This window comes from Cydia splendana, chromosome 4, assembly GCF_910591565.1.
Source record: "Cydia splendana chromosome 4, ilCydSple1.2, whole genome shotgun sequence".
Taxonomy (NCBI): Eukaryota; Metazoa; Arthropoda; class Insecta; order Lepidoptera; family Tortricidae; genus Cydia; species Cydia splendana.
In genome coordinates, this window is record NC_085963.1 from 9,588,388 (window position 1) to 9,605,912 (window position 17,525).

Sequence of the window (17,525 nt, forward strand, 5' to 3'; positions counted from 1 at the left end):
GTTTTGCTGCCCCAGAAGTGAAGGAAGAAAAACAAAATGCAATCCGCCAGGGGTGGCATACGCCGCCCTTAGGGCCATACGCCACTGAGTAGGTACTAATGCCACGCCAACTTTCTGAAAGGTTAGGGGCCATTTTGTGCGCTTGCAATACGTGTTGTCCGTCCGCGAGTTCTGAGGGGCTACCGCGAAAACCGAAATTCGCAAATTGCGGGGATCTTACTCTTTTACTCCAATGAAGGCGTAATTAGAGTGACAGAGAAAAATGCCCGCAATTGACGATTTTCGGTATTGGCGGTAGCCCTACTGAACACACTGTGGTTTGCCACCGTCTAGCCAGACAACTCAAACGGACCCACACACCAAGGACAGACCAAGGTCAGACGGTTAGTAGGCTTGTCGGCTGCCGTGTAGCAGGGGCTTTATTGTAGAGATGGGTTTTTGTTTTCTTTATGGTGGCAAGTAGGTTGTCGCTATGGGCAGGGTTAATCCTAGCGTAGTTTTTCATCATGTCGTTAGAATTTCAACCTTAGTATTCCGATTTAAGGTTCAAATTATAATGGTCTTTCGTAAAATGTGATAGTTGTTGAACTGAATCACTAAAATGAACTCCATGCTAAAATGTAACTTATATTTGGATTTTCTTTATAAAATAAAACTTGGATTGGAACAGCATGGAATACAGTTAAAAAATGTCTCTAAAGTGAAGAGACTTCGTGAGTAAATAACCATTATAGTCCAGTTAGGATTAATAATTTACGGTAAAGTAGGGTTTTCTGTTAACTTTTGCTTTCGTTTTCCTTCGTGAGGGACTAAGAGTATATTATATATATATAAAATAAAACAATATTTCGAGTCTAATGTGCCATATATGTTTAATTTTGTACACAGCATTAAAAGATTTCATAACTATAGGTTTAAACTATTTACAGTCTGATGTTGATCACTGAAGTATAGATTGTGATAGACACTTAATATTATTAAATCAATACAAACATTGACCATTCTTATACAATCTATTGCACACATAGATTCTCAAAAAGATTGCATGCTAAGCATGCATGCATGTTCGTGTTTTACATTTAAAGTAATAACTAGTACATTGAAGTAATAAAAAAGTAAATCTAAATTAGTCTACAAAAGTAGAAATATACACATAACATACTCTCAACATAACCACTACACAGTAGATGGACTCTCGTCGCGACGCAGGCGGATAAAACCATAATCATTTATACATTCCTCTCTACAAGTACAGAATAAGTAAATTATGCTCTGCAATTATACACCACTATTTATTTATAAATAATCTTGTACTACATCCTACTGTAAAACAATCAGCATTATAACTACACCAATGGCAAAGACAATGTTTCAACATGTTCATTATAGCATAGAGAAATATAGTAAGACAAGAGTGCTCACTCCATAAATCAGTTTTGGTACCAAAAAGACTGTTATTTTCATAGTCGACATTGACAATAGATGCAGCACCGACCGGAGAGTCTAAAGGTGACAGTCCATTTCCAACGACAGCAGCACTACCATTCATTTTACTATGGAAATTGATAATAACACCGACGCGTTCGTACTAGTAGTTCAGCTGCGGTCAGAAATGGAATTTACCCTAATGCTCAACAACATAAGACTTTCCGGTTGGAGCAACATCTCTTGTCAAGTAGCAGTACTGATAATTCCGCTACTCGATGCTAGATGTCGACTATGAAAATAATAGTCTTTTTGGCACCAAAACTGATGTATGGAGTGAACAATCTATGTATTTTTTTCTCTATGATTATAGTTAACTATAGATCATAGTATTATCTCTTAAGTTAAAAGTTCATTATTAAAAACAGAGTAAATTTATTCACCGCGAATTAACAATTTCAATGCCGAAATAAGTAAAATAACACTGATTCACCGCCTCAACATTGTCCTAAATAAACGCAAACACTTTCGTAAAAAAATACACATCATTTCCGAATGATTCTCCACGGGTTCTTAAAAGCACTATACAATCTGATTTTAGTCTAGGTCTAGATTGACTCAAAATCGCAATGTCCTTTCACAAAAAAATCGCAGTCTATTATAACGGGAGCCACGTACTACTCGATATCTTAATTAATTTAAGTAATCACAACAATGTACGAAGGGTCACAAACTTAAGCCCCATTTAGACTGTTCTAGAACTTGCAAGCAATATTCAATATATTGCTAACTACAGACTACAGAATATAATGAATTCAGTCGAACGACCAAATACCGCAACGTATCGAAAATGGCATTCAAGTTCTTGACCCGTCTAAATGCGACTTTAGCGCGGTATGGTCCGACAAGACAGTCGACAGAGCAATTTGAGTGGTCAAATTAAAGTTAGCGTTCGAATTCGACCGGTCTCTAACGCGTCAGCGGCGCCGGGTGGAGCCTTTTGACGTGACGTATATACATATACATCTAAATAATCAGGGTTCCGGTAAGTTTTATCGGGTCCGGTGACTAAGGTAGTTGCTGGGGCAGTCGCATGTCGACGTCGGCGGCGGTGGTGGCGGCGGCGGCGGGCTCGGAGCGCTGCTTGATGGTGGCGAGGATCTCCTGAAGGTTGGACGGCAGCGCGATGTCGGCCAGCGGCACCACGCCCGTACCCGTACCCGCACCCGCGTCCGGCGGTGTCATCGGCCGCGACGGCGAGTACGCCTCGTCCTGGAATACCATACCAACACATTAATTATATGTAATTAATATTCTTTAAAAAAACTTAACTACAAAGGGCCTTAAGATCTAAGTCCCAAAATGAAATGATAAATGCCAATAATATAATAATAACAACATAACTTGTTGACTGTGGTAAAAATCGAAGAATTTAGTTACAAACACATTAGAGCCATGGATATAAGACAGGTAAATGGTAATCACAGATGGCAACCGTTCATGAGTATGACATGTAGAGCAACATAAAATAGTAGAAATTAAATAAAATGGAGCTAAAAAATGCCATGCTAAACTGTTGCCATGTACATTTTATGTCAAAACTGTGACAGTTACGTAGGAAGTGGCGCCCTCAGTAATTGTCTACAATTTCTTGTCGGACTATATGTATAACAGTCATCAACAATTCGACGCGGCGTCTAGTATTCGAGTCTAGTGGCCCCATTTCTCGAACGGTATTAAACTAATATTATTAGTGTGTTGTCATGGTAACAAGTACAATAGTGTGTATGTTTACCTCGCCGGCGGCAGAGGAGTCTGCCTGCGTCATCTTCCGTATCTGCTGCTTCTGCTCCTCGATCTGGCGGTTGAGCTCTTCCATCTTACAGCGCAGCGACGAGGGCCCGCTGCCGCTGCTGGTGGACGAGCCGGGGCTGTACGCCTCCTCGTCGTCTGCTGACGCTGAACAAACCAAACATTCACGTTACATCTATTGCAATAAAGAGTCATTAACAGGCTAATTGTCACGCATTTTCCTGGGGATTCAATTTTCCAGCCAAAAACTTGGGAGTTTTAGATTTAAACTTCATTTTTCCTTGCTCACTAACTTCTGCACCGCAGTCTTCGCTACGCCACAGAATAAATAATAGTACTAGGTACAGAAGACTAACAAAACGCGTCTGTTACGATCGGGACGGATATGGCCGCTAGGTGGCGACAGCGCCACGCGCGGCTTATGGCTAGCCACCGAAATTGGTGTGGAACGGATGTACTTTTAGCTACCTGTTGCAAAGCGACGAAATCGTGGACGAAGCCACGCCTGGCTACGCACACAATGAACAAGGTAGGTTGGCGTATCGAGTTAATCAAGTGCCACAGTTGAATCCTGTTTCAGTAATTTTCTTTGTTGTATTGTTTGATTGAATGGTTGCCTGATCGAGAACGCCTTAAGTGTGTTGTGCCTATTGTCTTTGTACCTAAAGGTCAAATAAATAAATAATGTAATTGGCAAACTTAGTTGTTTACTGCCCTGTAAACTGGCACATAAAGACGTATCCAAACTAGTCAATTTTTCGCCAATGACCGATATAACCGATAAAATGAGGTACGGATGCAAGAATACCAATTTGTGACGCCAGTCTTCTCGTTCTGGGGCATTTTTTCAATTTAGAGGGCCCTAATATCACCATAAATCTAAAATTGCTGATTAAATTGGAGATTGACGCCAATTTAATTTCTGATGAAATCGGTCGATTTGATCATCCCGTCTGGATACCGCTTAACTCACCTAGTGTGGCGGCTATCTTGTCCTTGACGGAGGTGGAGAGCTTGGGCGAGGTGTAGGCGGCGGGCAGCGGCAGCGCGCGGCGGCGGGGCGACGCGGGCGGCGTGTACGACGTGCCCGCCGCCGCCGCCGCCGTCGCCGCCAGCACCGGCGGCGTGTACGACCGCTTGCGCGACGACCGCCGGACTTGCTGCGAACGTAATATGGAACGTTAAACAAATACCATCTAGAAATTCTAGATACGTGTACAGGATTACGAAGAATCGGGAACGCCACGCATGTGACAGGGGTGCTGGCGTCCATAGTTTACTGTAACCGCAACGATGCCTGATGAGGCGGACTATTTTTGCCACCTTGTTCGATTTAAAAAATAGTCCAAATACGAATGGCGTAGAACATAGACCATCTTAGGATAATAATAACAATCGAAAGCAGTGATCCCATAACAGAAGAAAATTATTGCAACTTCCCAACAAACAATTTGGTCGTATATCAAGTAGCTATACGACTTGAAGTATTATAAAAGTAGCATAAGAGTCGTCATTTTGACTAATGGTGCATTATGCAACTAGATAAACTTATTGTCGTGTAGCAAGGTCGAATAAATGTTTATTCTACCATTTTATACAACGAAATAGTCGGTGAAACTTGTAGTCGTATAGCAAGGTCGAATAAACGTTTATTCTACCATTTTATACGACTAATAGTTGGTAAACTTATTGTCGTATAGCAAGGTCGAATAAACGTTTATTCTACCATTTTATACGACTAATAGTCGGTAAACTTATTGTCGTATAGCAAGGTCGAATAAACGTTTATTCTACCATTTTATATGACAGTCGTATAGTAGGTATCACGACGACTCCTATAGAACTTTCTTACACGACAGTTGGTCGCATAGAGGTCCTCATTATTACGGTCGTAATAATGTCGTCACGACAATTTTGTGGTATGAATAACCATTATGCGACTTTTAAACTACTAATAGTTGCATACACGTCGTAAAAGTGTTCCTTATAGAACAGTCGACTAACTGTTACAATGGCGACCCCTATCCGTATTTAAGTAGCAAAAGTGCTACTATACTACCGCTATTCAATCAACAGTCGAATAGATGTGGTAAAATAAACTTTTATACAACTTTTGAAAAGCTATGGCGACTATTCCAAATCAAACGTATAGATTATACAACCTCAAGTTGTATAACTGTCCTATAAGGCATCTGCTTAATAATTTGTTAATTAAAATAATTAAATAAGTAAGAATTTTAAAAGCGCATCAATAATTAGTTATAAACTTATATAGTAAACATCAGTAAATTTAACTGCGCAGTAGTTTACAGATATAAATTATACACTTTTGTCTCCTATATCATAAACCACCAACTTAAAAAAAATGGCTACTTATACCTTCTTTCAAAGATACAATTCCACACCACTTGCTGTTAATATTGATGTAATTTTTGACACAAGCCGAAGCGGAACTTGCGTTGAAGAAATAAGTTATTTATACGACCTTTAAGCGGCAATAACTCAACTTAAAGTCGTATAAATATCGTATTTCTCACCACTACTCTTCCTTAAGTCGATTAAGCGTCGTAGTAGTTACTATTTATACGACGAAGTGTCGAATCGGCGACGCATATACGACGACTATGCAACTAAATAGGTATTAAAACGACCATTACTCAACTTTTATACGACTTTAAGTTGAATAAGCTGCGCCCAAATCGCGTCGTATAAACGTATATACGACGTTTATACGACCATAAAATTTGGTCGTATAAACCTAAATTTTGCCTCAAATTGTTAGTTGGGTTAGGACATACAATTTTATCGTTAATATCTGACCTCAGACTCTTCCAGACTCGTAACTTCAAAAGCAGGATAATCTTAAAAATAGCAAATATCTATAAAATCAGAAGCATTCCAAACTTTTTATATCTAAGACTTACGCTACTACAATGCAACGCTTACCGAGGCATCTTGCTTATTGTTGCTTAGTTGTAGATATTTACTATTTTCAAAATTACCCCGCTTTCGAAGTTTTCCCAAAACATCTTATTAGTGTTAGATGGTAAAAAATACTAGCAGTTCGTCAATAAGTATTTAATAAATAAATGGATACTAAAAAACTTTCGTTAATATATTAAACCTACCCTATAAATTGTTATCAAGGTTTATTTTCACCACCTTTTTAGTAACTACACTCAAGCACAACATTACACTTAATTTCAGACTCCACAACAAATAATTTTAGAATATGCCAGAAAAAAACTCTTCGGTCTATATATTTTTTAACTTTCGTAAATAAATACAGTTACCAAAGTCTGTCGATCCACTGATAGTGAATTTTTGGAAACCCTCTGAGGGTAGGTAAATAATTTATTGAACAATTTCAACATACTAGCCTAAAGGCCCCTGTACACACCAAGGGTCACTCCAAGGGACGCAGCCATGCGGTAGAATGAGATAGCAATATCACTTGCTCCCTCTAACGCATAAATGCGTCCCTTGGAGTGGCCGGCGCTGGCCCACTGTGTACAGGGGCCTTTAAGCCTTCTTGAGCTTACCGTGGGGCTTAGTCAATTTGTGTAAGAATGTCCCTATAAAAAAAAAAAAAAGCCTATCCTAAATTAGTGTATACGTGAGCAATGATGAACATAAAATAAAATGGTTAAACTAAATCGCATTTAACCGAATAAAATAACTACTTAGTTCTGTTGTCTGTGCGCACAACATGTTTATCAAGGTACCACTAATAAAATCATAAATCATGACACGGAAGCGTTAAGGAAAGCTGACTCATAAGTCATAACGTATGCGCCCAATTACAAAATCGTTCATTAGCAAGTCCATGTCATCAAAACACTCGTTCTAAATTTTTGTTTCTTAGAATTGGTGAATCGTTTGTCCAGGCTATACACATGAGGTACTTTATTTCCGGTAGGATTTTTTTTAAATGTCCTGCCTACTGGTAATTGGTCATGAACAAATGTGAATACCTCGTAAGTGTGATATATCGCAGAGCAATCTTAATTTCATGCAATTTAGTACCTAGGTATTCATCATGCTGATTTAATTAGTGGAGGTTGTTTATGACTCGATCACTCGATGGACTCGATTAACGTTATTGTAATCGGGACACTAGATAAATAAATAGGGTAAGTATACAGCAATGAAACCACTAGACAAAATCTCACTTATATTTGTCGTCAAAGTCACACAAATTCACATGCATTTGAGCTTAAAATAAATCTATCTAGCTTTATCATGATTAAAAAAAAACGAGTATAATTTACAAAAACCTAATATTTTAAAACATTTATCACATTTGGGAAAACAGACACAATATACAAATAAATAAATAGGGTCATATAAAGCAATGAAACCACTCGGGAAAATGTCATTTATATTTATCGTCTTCGTATTTACATGTTTTACTATCGGTTCTATATGGAGTGACGTACCTTGGCGGGCGGCGGTGCCTGGGGCGGCTGCGCGGCCGCGCGCTTCTTGCGCTGGCGGATGACGATGGCCACCAGCAGGTGCGTGCGCGCCTCGCCCAGCCCCGGCCCGTCCAGCGGCAGCAGCACGGCCGGCAGCGCCGTGTGCGCCGGCAGCGGCACGATGTAGAAGTCCTTCACCAGCGTCGTGTTCACCACGCGCACCACGCCCAGCCTGCAACCACACCCGTGTCAATCCTCTCTACTCGAACTTACATCCGAGCCGCTTTGTTTTACTATTGAATAAGGTAGTGTTCCGGAAAACCACAAAACAAATGAAATGCCTAACTGCATGTTTGAAGCTACGTTCATACTAATATTTGTTTTGCTTCGACGTAGTTTTACATTTGATATCGACGCAATCGGGTCAATTTCATTCTGTGATTTTTTTACAGTCGACGTTAAAGATATGATTACATTTTCCACCTTATCAGAAAGGGGTAAGGTGCAAGTGTAAAAATATTTTTAGCGTCGACTGTACGATTCTTATTCGTTAGGGTGGTATTCCGTCTCGTCAGGTGACAACCAAAACTCACTAATTACTACCACAAGTTAATAGCCATAGTGAACCATATTAGTACCTAGATAAGGTTGATTTTTGTTTAATATTTTTTTTAGTAATTAGTGAATTTTGCTTATCACCTGACGATCTATCCAATTTCTTTGTCCGATGTGTATTGCGTCTCACATTTCTGCTGAATGAGAGAGTGAGACGCAATGACATTGGACAGGTGGAATACCACCCTTACCTACCCTGCCGTCTAATTTGAACGTATGACAATGATTTCGTGCTGTACTGTACAATACATTTAAAAAAATCCCGTGTCTCGCCAGAGCCAGCCATATGTGATTTAAAATAACACAGTGAAATCGACCGATGCGGTTTTTATATTGGATCAAGGTGAGGGTAAATAAAGACACACCTATTCCTACTACTGAGATAGCTGTATAGAGCTATATACTGCATTTTTTCTTCGTCGTTGGCAGCCTGCAACTTTAATATGATTATGTCTTTATTGCTAGCTCTCTTCATCTTGCTGATGTAGTCCCACACCGTGTCGGGGTTTATCCTGCCCACGATGTCCAATTCCGTGCTGAGATCTTCCTCTATATCCGCGGCTGTTCCGGACACCTATAAACATAAAGAAATTAAACATTTTGAATTTTCACTTACTGATGTTTGTATTCCAAATATAGCCATTAGATAGACCTTTGACACGTCGAGTGCAATAAAAGGTATCAAGATTAGATTATACCAAATTCAATTAAATACGACTAGAGAAGAAGTGTTCTTCACAAATATTTAAGCCTCAACCACGCCTCGATTGATAGACAAATCACTTCGAGTGGCCAGCCAGCCCATATGTCTTTTTTGCACTTTCTGTCGACATTTTGCATTATTTTTACTAAGTACTGTGAGTAGGTACAAAGTCGTGATGCAAACAGACCTCATGTGCGGCGACGTAGAAGCGCGCCACGTCCACCATGTTGATGCAGCCGTTCCACACCGGCGCCGACGAGTGCTCCACCGTGCTGCTGGGCTCCTGGTCGCTCTCTGCCTCTGTAACCGATACTAGTTTTAAAGAAATATATATAGGTGATACAACTTTCTTTGCGAAAATCGTTGCCATGGTTACGTCACCTGGGTCACTTATAAATAGAAGCCATTATAATGGTATTTCATCGCAGGATTGGATAGACTATTTCTTTATAGGCTATCTGCTAGCCAAACAAGAAAAGTAAATGTAACAGCATTGTTTAGAAGTAAATGTAACAATCGTAACAAAAAACATGTTGATTGGCCCATAAACGAACAAGATATTTGTTATATTACCTGCAACTTTCTCCAGTTTTTCAGAACTAGGTTTTGGTGAGGCGAAAGTGGTACCGGGCAATAAACTAGCATCCACCGCGAAAGTTTTCGTCGGGTCGTAATCCGTGTTGCCGTAATCTACGATCTCATTCTTGTTATAGCTATCTTCATACACATCGTCCCGGGATTTCCTGAGGTCCTCTTCGGAGAACGCGGAAGTGATCATGGGTTCGTGTGGGTCATATTCGGGGTGGGCTTCCTTCAGCATCGCAGACTTTGGCCTCTCCAATGAATCGGAATCTGTAGATCTACAGGAAAGTAAACGATGATCAAAACATAGTCGTTAATCAATATACTATACGGCGACAAAAACAGCAAATAATAATACTTACTCATTTTTGCTCTTAGTGTAAACCACTTCTTGAGATCTAGAGCGATGTTTGGCCTTGTCGTCGATGCTGGTCCTATGCTTGGACCGCGAGCTGTTCCGGCGCCGCGAGGGCTCCTTGGACTTGGAGCGGCGCGAGTGGCGGCGCGAGCGCGCCCCGTCTCGACTCTGGGAGACCGACCTGGAATGTTCTCGAGACTTCGACCGCTTTTTCGACTTAGTTCTCGACCGCGATCTTCGCCTACTGCGCTCGGTGTCTTTCTCTTTGGAAGAGTCTCGCCTCGACCTCTCTTTGGAGGCGGCTCTCGTCCTCTTTTCCGATCTTCGCGTACGTCTTTCACCTTTATCTTTCCCGTCCGACTTTCTTCTTGACGATCGTGATTTTCTGCTTTCCGAGTCTCGTTTTGATTCTCGACTACTTTTTTTGGAATGGGAAGAATCTTTTGCGCTTTTCTTACTACTATGTTTTTTAGAGTCGGGTTTCACAGGACTTTCAGTGCTGGAACGGAAGGTAGACTTATTAATATTCCGTACATAAATATAGGCATAGAGTATAAATTACAATTTGTAACGACACTTACGTTTCAGAGGAGAAGTCTTTTGACGGTTCTTCAGTAGCTGTTGAGTCATTCAAAGCAGAGACCAAATCTTCTACTGGCACGTTCGGGTCCAACTCGGTGGAAACAGATTCTTTTGTCTCCATTACCTAGAATAATAATAAAAATTATAAATTGTTCATTCATTGATCCGACAATAATAAAGTAGGTATGTAATAAATATGTTACCTCTTCACCCTTATGTGTCTTAAGAACATATGTTTTACTGGCAGCCAATAGATCCAGTTCCGATTTCTTTATTAACTCCAACTGATATTTCGCTTCCTTGTCTCTCCATTGTGCCAACTCCTGACTAGCTAATTCCTCTGGCGACAAACGTACCTAAAACACGGATGAATTAAAACGTGCTGATACTAATCAACTTGCATCATCATGTAAATAATGAGAATAAAAGAATACATACCAATTGCTTAGGTGTTATAGTTTTATCACAGATTTTCTGCCACAATGAAAGATTTTTCCGATCTTTGATGTTGAACATTAGCGACCTGTACTTCGCCTTATACTTCATGCCGACGTCCCGGAACAACTCGTGCAGTTCGTACTCTGTGTCGTACGCGAACTGTTTTATCTCGCCTTCACTAAACTTGGGCCCTGTGTTCTCCGCCATGCGGACAGTCATTTGTTCTTGCAAGGCTTTCCTCACGTTGTCCCGGATGGGCTCCGCGGACTTCATTTTGTTTTTAGTGTCGGGCGGCGTGTCCTTTTTACGCGCCGCGGCCGGCGAGACTGATGGTGCCTGTAACGTAATATGAGCGTGCAGAGTTATAATCAACGTGCAAACACGATCAATGTTATTGCCATTACGTATAAGGCATGGAACAATATCTTCCATACACACATAAAATGTTTTACGAACGTAAGTTTTTACTTTATCAGATTGAATACTAATTTAAACCTTTGATGGCCAAGGACACTTAGTTCTCGTGATTTGTCATGCATTTATTTATAGCGACGTAGCGACGTGATATTATAACGTGTAGTATACAAAGACAGTTAAAAGGTTAACTAATGCAATAAAAAAATCTTACCTTAGTTGTTTTTTCGCTTGCTGACCGGTTAGCCGTGCGAACGAGTTTTCTGGGTTCAGCCAGAGTTCTTAGGCCTGACGTACTGGCTCTTGGAGTGTCAGGGAACTGCGGCTGCTGTGATTTCGGCGTCACTGGAGTTTTCGGTGACGTCAGAGTTTTCGGCTCATCTCTTGCGTACATTAGTTTAGGAGGAATCTCTTTGAGCTCTTTAGGAGTTTGCAGCCCTGGTTTTTTAGGAATTCGTTCAAAATTAAGTGTTGTTTGTATTTTGCTTGGTTCCTTTGTTGCTGATGCTGTTGCTTTCTTCTTCATTACATTCGGTTTAATAGCACTGAGAGTTCCTGGCCGTACGACTTCAAAAGTGGGATTCTTTTGCAGCCAAATTTTCAAGTTCTCAGGAGTGGGAGCATTTGGTCCAGCGAGTACCCTGCCGGACTTTCTTTCATACACAATTACCTGAAATTATTAAATAGAAAATAAAAATTGCTTACCATGTATTCAATTATAGGGTAATTCCAAATTTCAGGATAGTATTAAACTGTGCTTACTCTAGAATCTGATTTTGTTTTATCATGATCTCTGTCCCCATCTGGCTTCCCTGGTGCTTGATTTCCCAACGAGTCTTGAGCGTGCTTCAGAATACACGCGTCGCTGCAGTAAATGCTGCTGGCGCGAGCAGGCTTCTTACATACAATGCAACTTGTCTTTGATGACATGGCTTTGCTCGCAGGTGGCGACACGAGAAGAGGTGGTGATTGATCAGTATCAACTTCATGCTTCTTTTGAATTGTCATCTAAAATAGAATAAAAGTCAGCAATCAGTAGACAATCATGATTCATGATGAGGACAAAAACAAATAGGTTTAAGAGTGCTCATCTGTCATAGCTTTTAAAGACATTAGGCATTGACAGGATATTCTCCTAAGATTGTTAGTAACATTGAGCATCAACATTTCTTAAAAAACATACTTTTTAGGGTTCCGTACCCAAAGGGTAAAACGGGACCCTATTACTAAGACTCCGCTGTCCGTCCGTCCGTCCGTCTGTCACCAGGCTGTATCTCACGAACCGTGATAGCTAGACAGTTGAAATTTTCACAGATGATGTATTTCTGTTGCCGCTATAACAACAAATACTAAAAACAGAATAAAATAAAGATTTAAGTGGGGCTCCCATACAACAAACGTGATTTTTGACCGAAGTTAAGCAACGTCGGGCGGGGTCAGTACTTGGATGGGTGACCGTTTTTTTTTTACCGTTTTTTGCATTATGGTATGGAACCCTTCGTGTGCGAGTCCGACTCGCACTTGCCCGGTTTTAAGTAACTGTACCAATGTTGTATCTTGGCTAATAAAAGCATAATATGAAGATGAGAACTTGATAACCCAATAGGCAAAATCGATTACATTTACTCACTTTATTTGTGATAGTTTTAGGAGTAGGTTTCGTCTTTTTCACACAGTTGGGACATCGCCATTCGATGCCGTCCTCCTCCATCTGCTGGCCCATCGCTTTGGTAATGTTAACACATTTGCCGTGGAACCAGTCCTCGCAGCTGTCGCAACATATCATGAAGCGATTGTTGTGGGGCTGTTTACATATACACCACAATCTAAAAAAAAGCACAATTTAAGTAATCACGCAAATAATTCGACTTTGATGTATTAATATTATTTCCGGCCCCATTCATATCGTGAAATATATCAAAAATGTTTCGATAAAGGATATCCCGAACACGTGTACTTGACATAATTCCCGTGTTAAGGTTTAAAAAAAAGGTTGTCATTTATAAACAACAACGAGGTTCATGTATCAATTATGTCAGACTTTCAGATTGTAATTTCATAAAACCTCCTTCAAATGATAAGGAAATCAAATAACATATCTCAAATAGCAAGCAAATAGCGATAGTCGATTAAACAATATTTTACATATCACTGTGATTGGAAAAAAGGGATATTAAAAACATAAATAATGAGGTGTTTCAATTTGCTATTAGCTTTAGGGATAATTCGTTGCAGGTAAATTTGGAGAAATTTGCGGGATACGAGGTTCGACTAAAGGTAGTCTGGAATAAATCGCTTTTTAGCGATAAGACCACCCATTGTTTACCTCTGCTCGTGTTTCTGTTGTCTTTCGTATAAATTGATTTATTTTATAGAAGTGTGCAGTAATTATTTATATTGTATCGTATCGATACGAGAATATAATTGGACTTTTATGAATGATAGCATGTTTTTATAATGTTATAAAACTTTATGAATAAGGCCTTCCGTTTCGTACAGTCTCTTATATACCTATAAGGATCATCTTCCGAGTTCCAGCTCTCCTGAGATTCCGTAAATATTTTGTCAGGAACGTAGGGCGGCGGCGCGGCCGGGTCCGGTTTCTTGGACGGCAGCTTCTTGTTGACGTACGCCCTAGAGGCGGGCGGCTGCGCCGGCTCGGACGCGGGCGGGGCGGCCACGTGCGGGGCGGCCACGTGCGAGGCGGCCACGTGCGGGGCGGCCACGTGCGGGGCGGGCGGCGCCGGCAAGGGCGGGCGGGGCGGCTCCGCGGCGGCGGGCTCCAGGCTCGTCATTTGACTCTTCCGTTTCGATGACCTCGTGGCGGGCGCCTCTATCGGCGGCAATGTGATAACGCGACCGTCGCGTCTCACTATCTCGATCGGATTCTTTTGCGGCGGCAGGGTTTTTACCGCTTTCGGTGGTGTTTGTCGGTATAGAAGACTCCTCGATGCGGGCGTTTGGGGCGTCGGAGGTTGCACGGCCGGCGTCGTCGCCGCGGCGGGTGCCGGGGCCGGGTCCACTTTGCCGAGGACCTGTTTGTCCAGGACCTCCTGGAGGTTCTCTGAGCTCTCCACCAGCTGGGCCACGTGCATCAGGAAGTCCTCGCTCAAACCTTCCTCCTCGGACGGCAGGGCCCCGAGTAGGTCCAGAGTGGGAGATAGCGGGCCGGCTAGACTTGGGCTGTTCATGGTGTGAATTGTTGAAATAGTGGGCTGAGTTTTATTTAAAGTTGTAACTGGAGTGTCTTGGAATATCTGCGCTAGACTGGCATCATCGATTTGTGCGATGAGATCGTAGCCTTTAGATACTTTATCGGAAGGATTGATCGCCTTATCTTTCTGTTTGGAATATGTTTTCTGTGGAACGACACTTTTTATATGGCTTCTAACGGCTTTATCTATGGCTCCGAGAATTTTGACCACATCTGATGGCTTCTCTTCTCCCTCCTGTGGTTTAGCAGGGTCCGGTTTCTTGACGGCTACAACTTGTTCCCTCTCACCTATAGTAGGTGGTTTATTTTCAGTTGAAACCCTCCTAATTACATCAGGTGTGGAGAACAGTGATGTCATGTCAGTTAGTAAGGCGGAAACGTGAGCAGGTGTTTTTTTTTCCTTTTTGATTGGTTTTAAAGATGGTTTTACTACAACTCTGCTGAGTTCATGGCCACTAAGGTTGAGTTTAGGTACAACAACAGGACTCTCCTTCTGTAATACATTATCTGAAGAAACTTGCTTCTTTTCTGGTACATTTTTACTGATGATTTTTTCTTTAATTTCTCGTTTAACAAGACTTTTGTTAGACTTCAATCTGGCAGCCACTTTAGGGCTAACTTTGGCTTTAGCGGCTTGGGCACTCTTTAGAATTCGAGGTTTTAATTTTGTTTTACGCAACTTGGGAGGTCCTGACCTGTCTTTTGTATCTTTATAGTCTGAATCAGAGTCTCTGTCAGAAATTGCACCGGCAGAGGAGCTTGCAGATGATGACTCATTTTCTTCCTCACTTTTAGGCTGACTCGATGTACTCTTTTCTGGTTCAGTGGCATATTTTGATTTAGTCAAGACTGGCAATGGTTTTGTTAATACATCATTTCCCTTCAAGATAATACCTTCCTGAGGATTTATAGCAATTTTTCTGCCTTTGGGTATGATTTGTTGTTCCAATATTGTGATTTTCTTTGCACTTGGGACTGGTTTTGGAGGTGGAGTGTGTGTGATCTCAATAACGGGATCATCATAGCTGGCAAAGCTGTCAGTTCTCTGTGGAAGAGACTGGCTCGGAGATGTGAGAGATGTGTAACAATGATCATTATGAAACCCAATCAGACTATTCTCTCTTGTTTCTATTCTCAATGATTGCAACATTTCAGCTCCACTATCTGTAAGTAGAAAAGGATTTAAATTAGTGCAGTAAATAAACAAAAAAACAAATATGAGTACATCAAAATAAGGGCAGCAAATGTAGAATAGGGAACTATATAGGTATAAAAAATCAAGTATCTATAACTTTGAAACTAGAAAAACATATGGGCACTGTCCCAATAATATTCAAACTAGGATGTGTTACGGCAAAACATGGGCAGGCCCCAGAACCCCGCCTAATACCACTCCCCAGTATGGAAACCCCATTTGCTCTTCCATTCATTACATCACACAAAATTTAGATTTTTTGGTATCGTCATTTCGATCGCACTTGTCCGTACTGTACATGTCAATACATGTATGGTACGGATACTTTGCTCTTTAAATTTTAAGCTTCACAGAGAAAGAGATACAAGGCAAAAAAATACATACATTTCTGCATTTTTTAAGTACTTACCATACTTTATGATGCTATTAGGCTCATCATAATAACTGTCAACTGAAAGTGTTACGTGTGGTATTTTGTCATCCTCTCCCTCAGAGTCAGTGGCATCATCAGGCTTGCCTTCATGTCCTACCCGAACTACACTTATTCCAGCAGCTTGTGATCCATCCGTTCCTTAAAATATATGCGGAATTCAATTAAAATGTGTATAATTTAGTATTTATGCATGCGTTACCATTAGTAATAAAATAAAATTAAATATATTTTGTCAACAATAAAATAATCGGAAGAAAAAAAATTGGCGCCAAAACTGCGTAGAGTAATTAATTGTAATTATTGATTATTTACGATGTATAATCGTAGTTGTATTGATAAAAGAAAAGAAGGAGACAAGAGGAAAATTTAATAACAATAGTCATATCTCGTAAAATATCGCCTTAACTCCTTAAAAATCTTTTTACTTAAACAGTAATTCAACAGGGATTATTTGAGAAATTCCGATAAGAAATCGATTTGTATGGTTGTAAAACATTAAAACCTGATAAAGTCAAACAGATAAGCGTACAAATATAAAATAAAACTTGAATATTCTAAAAATTCGTTGGGTAAATGAGAAGCGTCACGGCGGGCGTCGCTTGGGTGTCGTACTGTTTGTTAGCGACTATTGCACAAAAAAGGCACCTTATACACGAATTGAAAACAAAAGCACACTAATTAAACACTGATATTATTAAACACGTACCCATTAAAGTTCCAAGTAAGTTTTGATCCACAGAAAGAGATCCATCCTTGTTTACAATAACAACAACAGAACTATCAGCCTTCGTGGAAGGCCCATTTAGGTCCGTGTAGTTCGTTATCACTGTATTCGACATTTTTCATTGTAATCCATGCAACTTATGCAAGTCCTCTATTTTTAAACCATTGTAGAAATACACATGCACCGCTTCTATAAATGACGCATTCTAGCAAGCAACGCGCTTGACGCCATTTTGAAATCAATCCACAGCAGGGCTCGCGAGTCACAAAGCTTTTGCACGATTAATTGTCCTCACGATGTGTACAATTGTATTTCAGCTGTAAATTTAAAGAAATTAGAAGTTTTAGATGCCTATTGATACTGTCATTACGTATGTAATAAGAAAAACAAATTAAATTATAACCTCGCAAGAGTCGCCTCGCCTCTATTTTTTTTGGCATGTGACAGATAACAAATAAAAAATAAACATTATCGATCTTTGTCTATGGTAAAGACGTGTTTACATTCTCCAACATTTGTCACTCATCGTACGTTCTCTATTTATCAGACAAACAAACAGTTATCTCTTTCTCGCTCTCACTTATCGGTGCGATGCACCAAGGTCGCGATGCG

General features: G+C 40.5%; 2 protein-coding genes across 2 annotated transcripts in view; both read right to left on the minus strand.

Moving 5' to 3' along the window:
• LOC134789834 (tumor protein D54) overlaps window positions 1-17,525 on the minus strand; it is a 222,948-nt gene that overhangs the window by 143,346 nt on the left and 62,077 nt on the right. The window lies entirely within an intron of this gene.
• On the minus strand, window positions 847-17,335 carry LOC134789813 (uncharacterized). Its single transcript, XM_063760464.1, has 18 exons — window positions 17,317-17,335; window positions 16,896-17,230; window positions 16,166-16,327; window positions 13,859-15,725; window positions 12,978-13,173; window positions 12,110-12,355; window positions 11,562-12,017; window positions 10,934-11,269; window positions 10,699-10,851; window positions 10,495-10,619; window positions 9,918-10,412; window positions 9,547-9,833; window positions 9,161-9,273; window positions 8,636-8,844; window positions 7,677-7,887; window positions 4,211-4,397; window positions 3,221-3,384; window positions 847-2,697 (listed from the first exon to the last, which is right to left on the minus strand). The coding sequence occupies exons 2-18, from the start codon at window positions 17,026-17,028 to the stop codon at window positions 2,494-2,496; spliced, it is 5,544 nt and encodes a 1,847-aa protein (XP_063616534.1). The 5' UTR covers window positions 17,029-17,230; window positions 17,317-17,335; the 3' UTR covers window positions 847-2,493.

Excerpts from the sequence above, each read along its gene's own strand:
- LOC134789813 (XM_063760464.1), bottom strand. The coding sequence starts at position 17,028 with ATGTCGAATACAGTGATAACGAACTACACGGACCTAAATGGGCCTTCC. Across the intron at positions 13,174-13,858 it reads TCGGAAGATGATCCTTATAG|ATTGTGGTGTATATGTAAAC; the intron begins GTATATAAGAGA and ends GCTTTTTTTTAG. Across the intron at positions 9,834-9,917 it reads TACACTAAGAGCAAAAATGA|ATCTACAGATTCCGATTCAT; the intron begins GTAAGTATTATT and ends ACTTTCCTGTAG.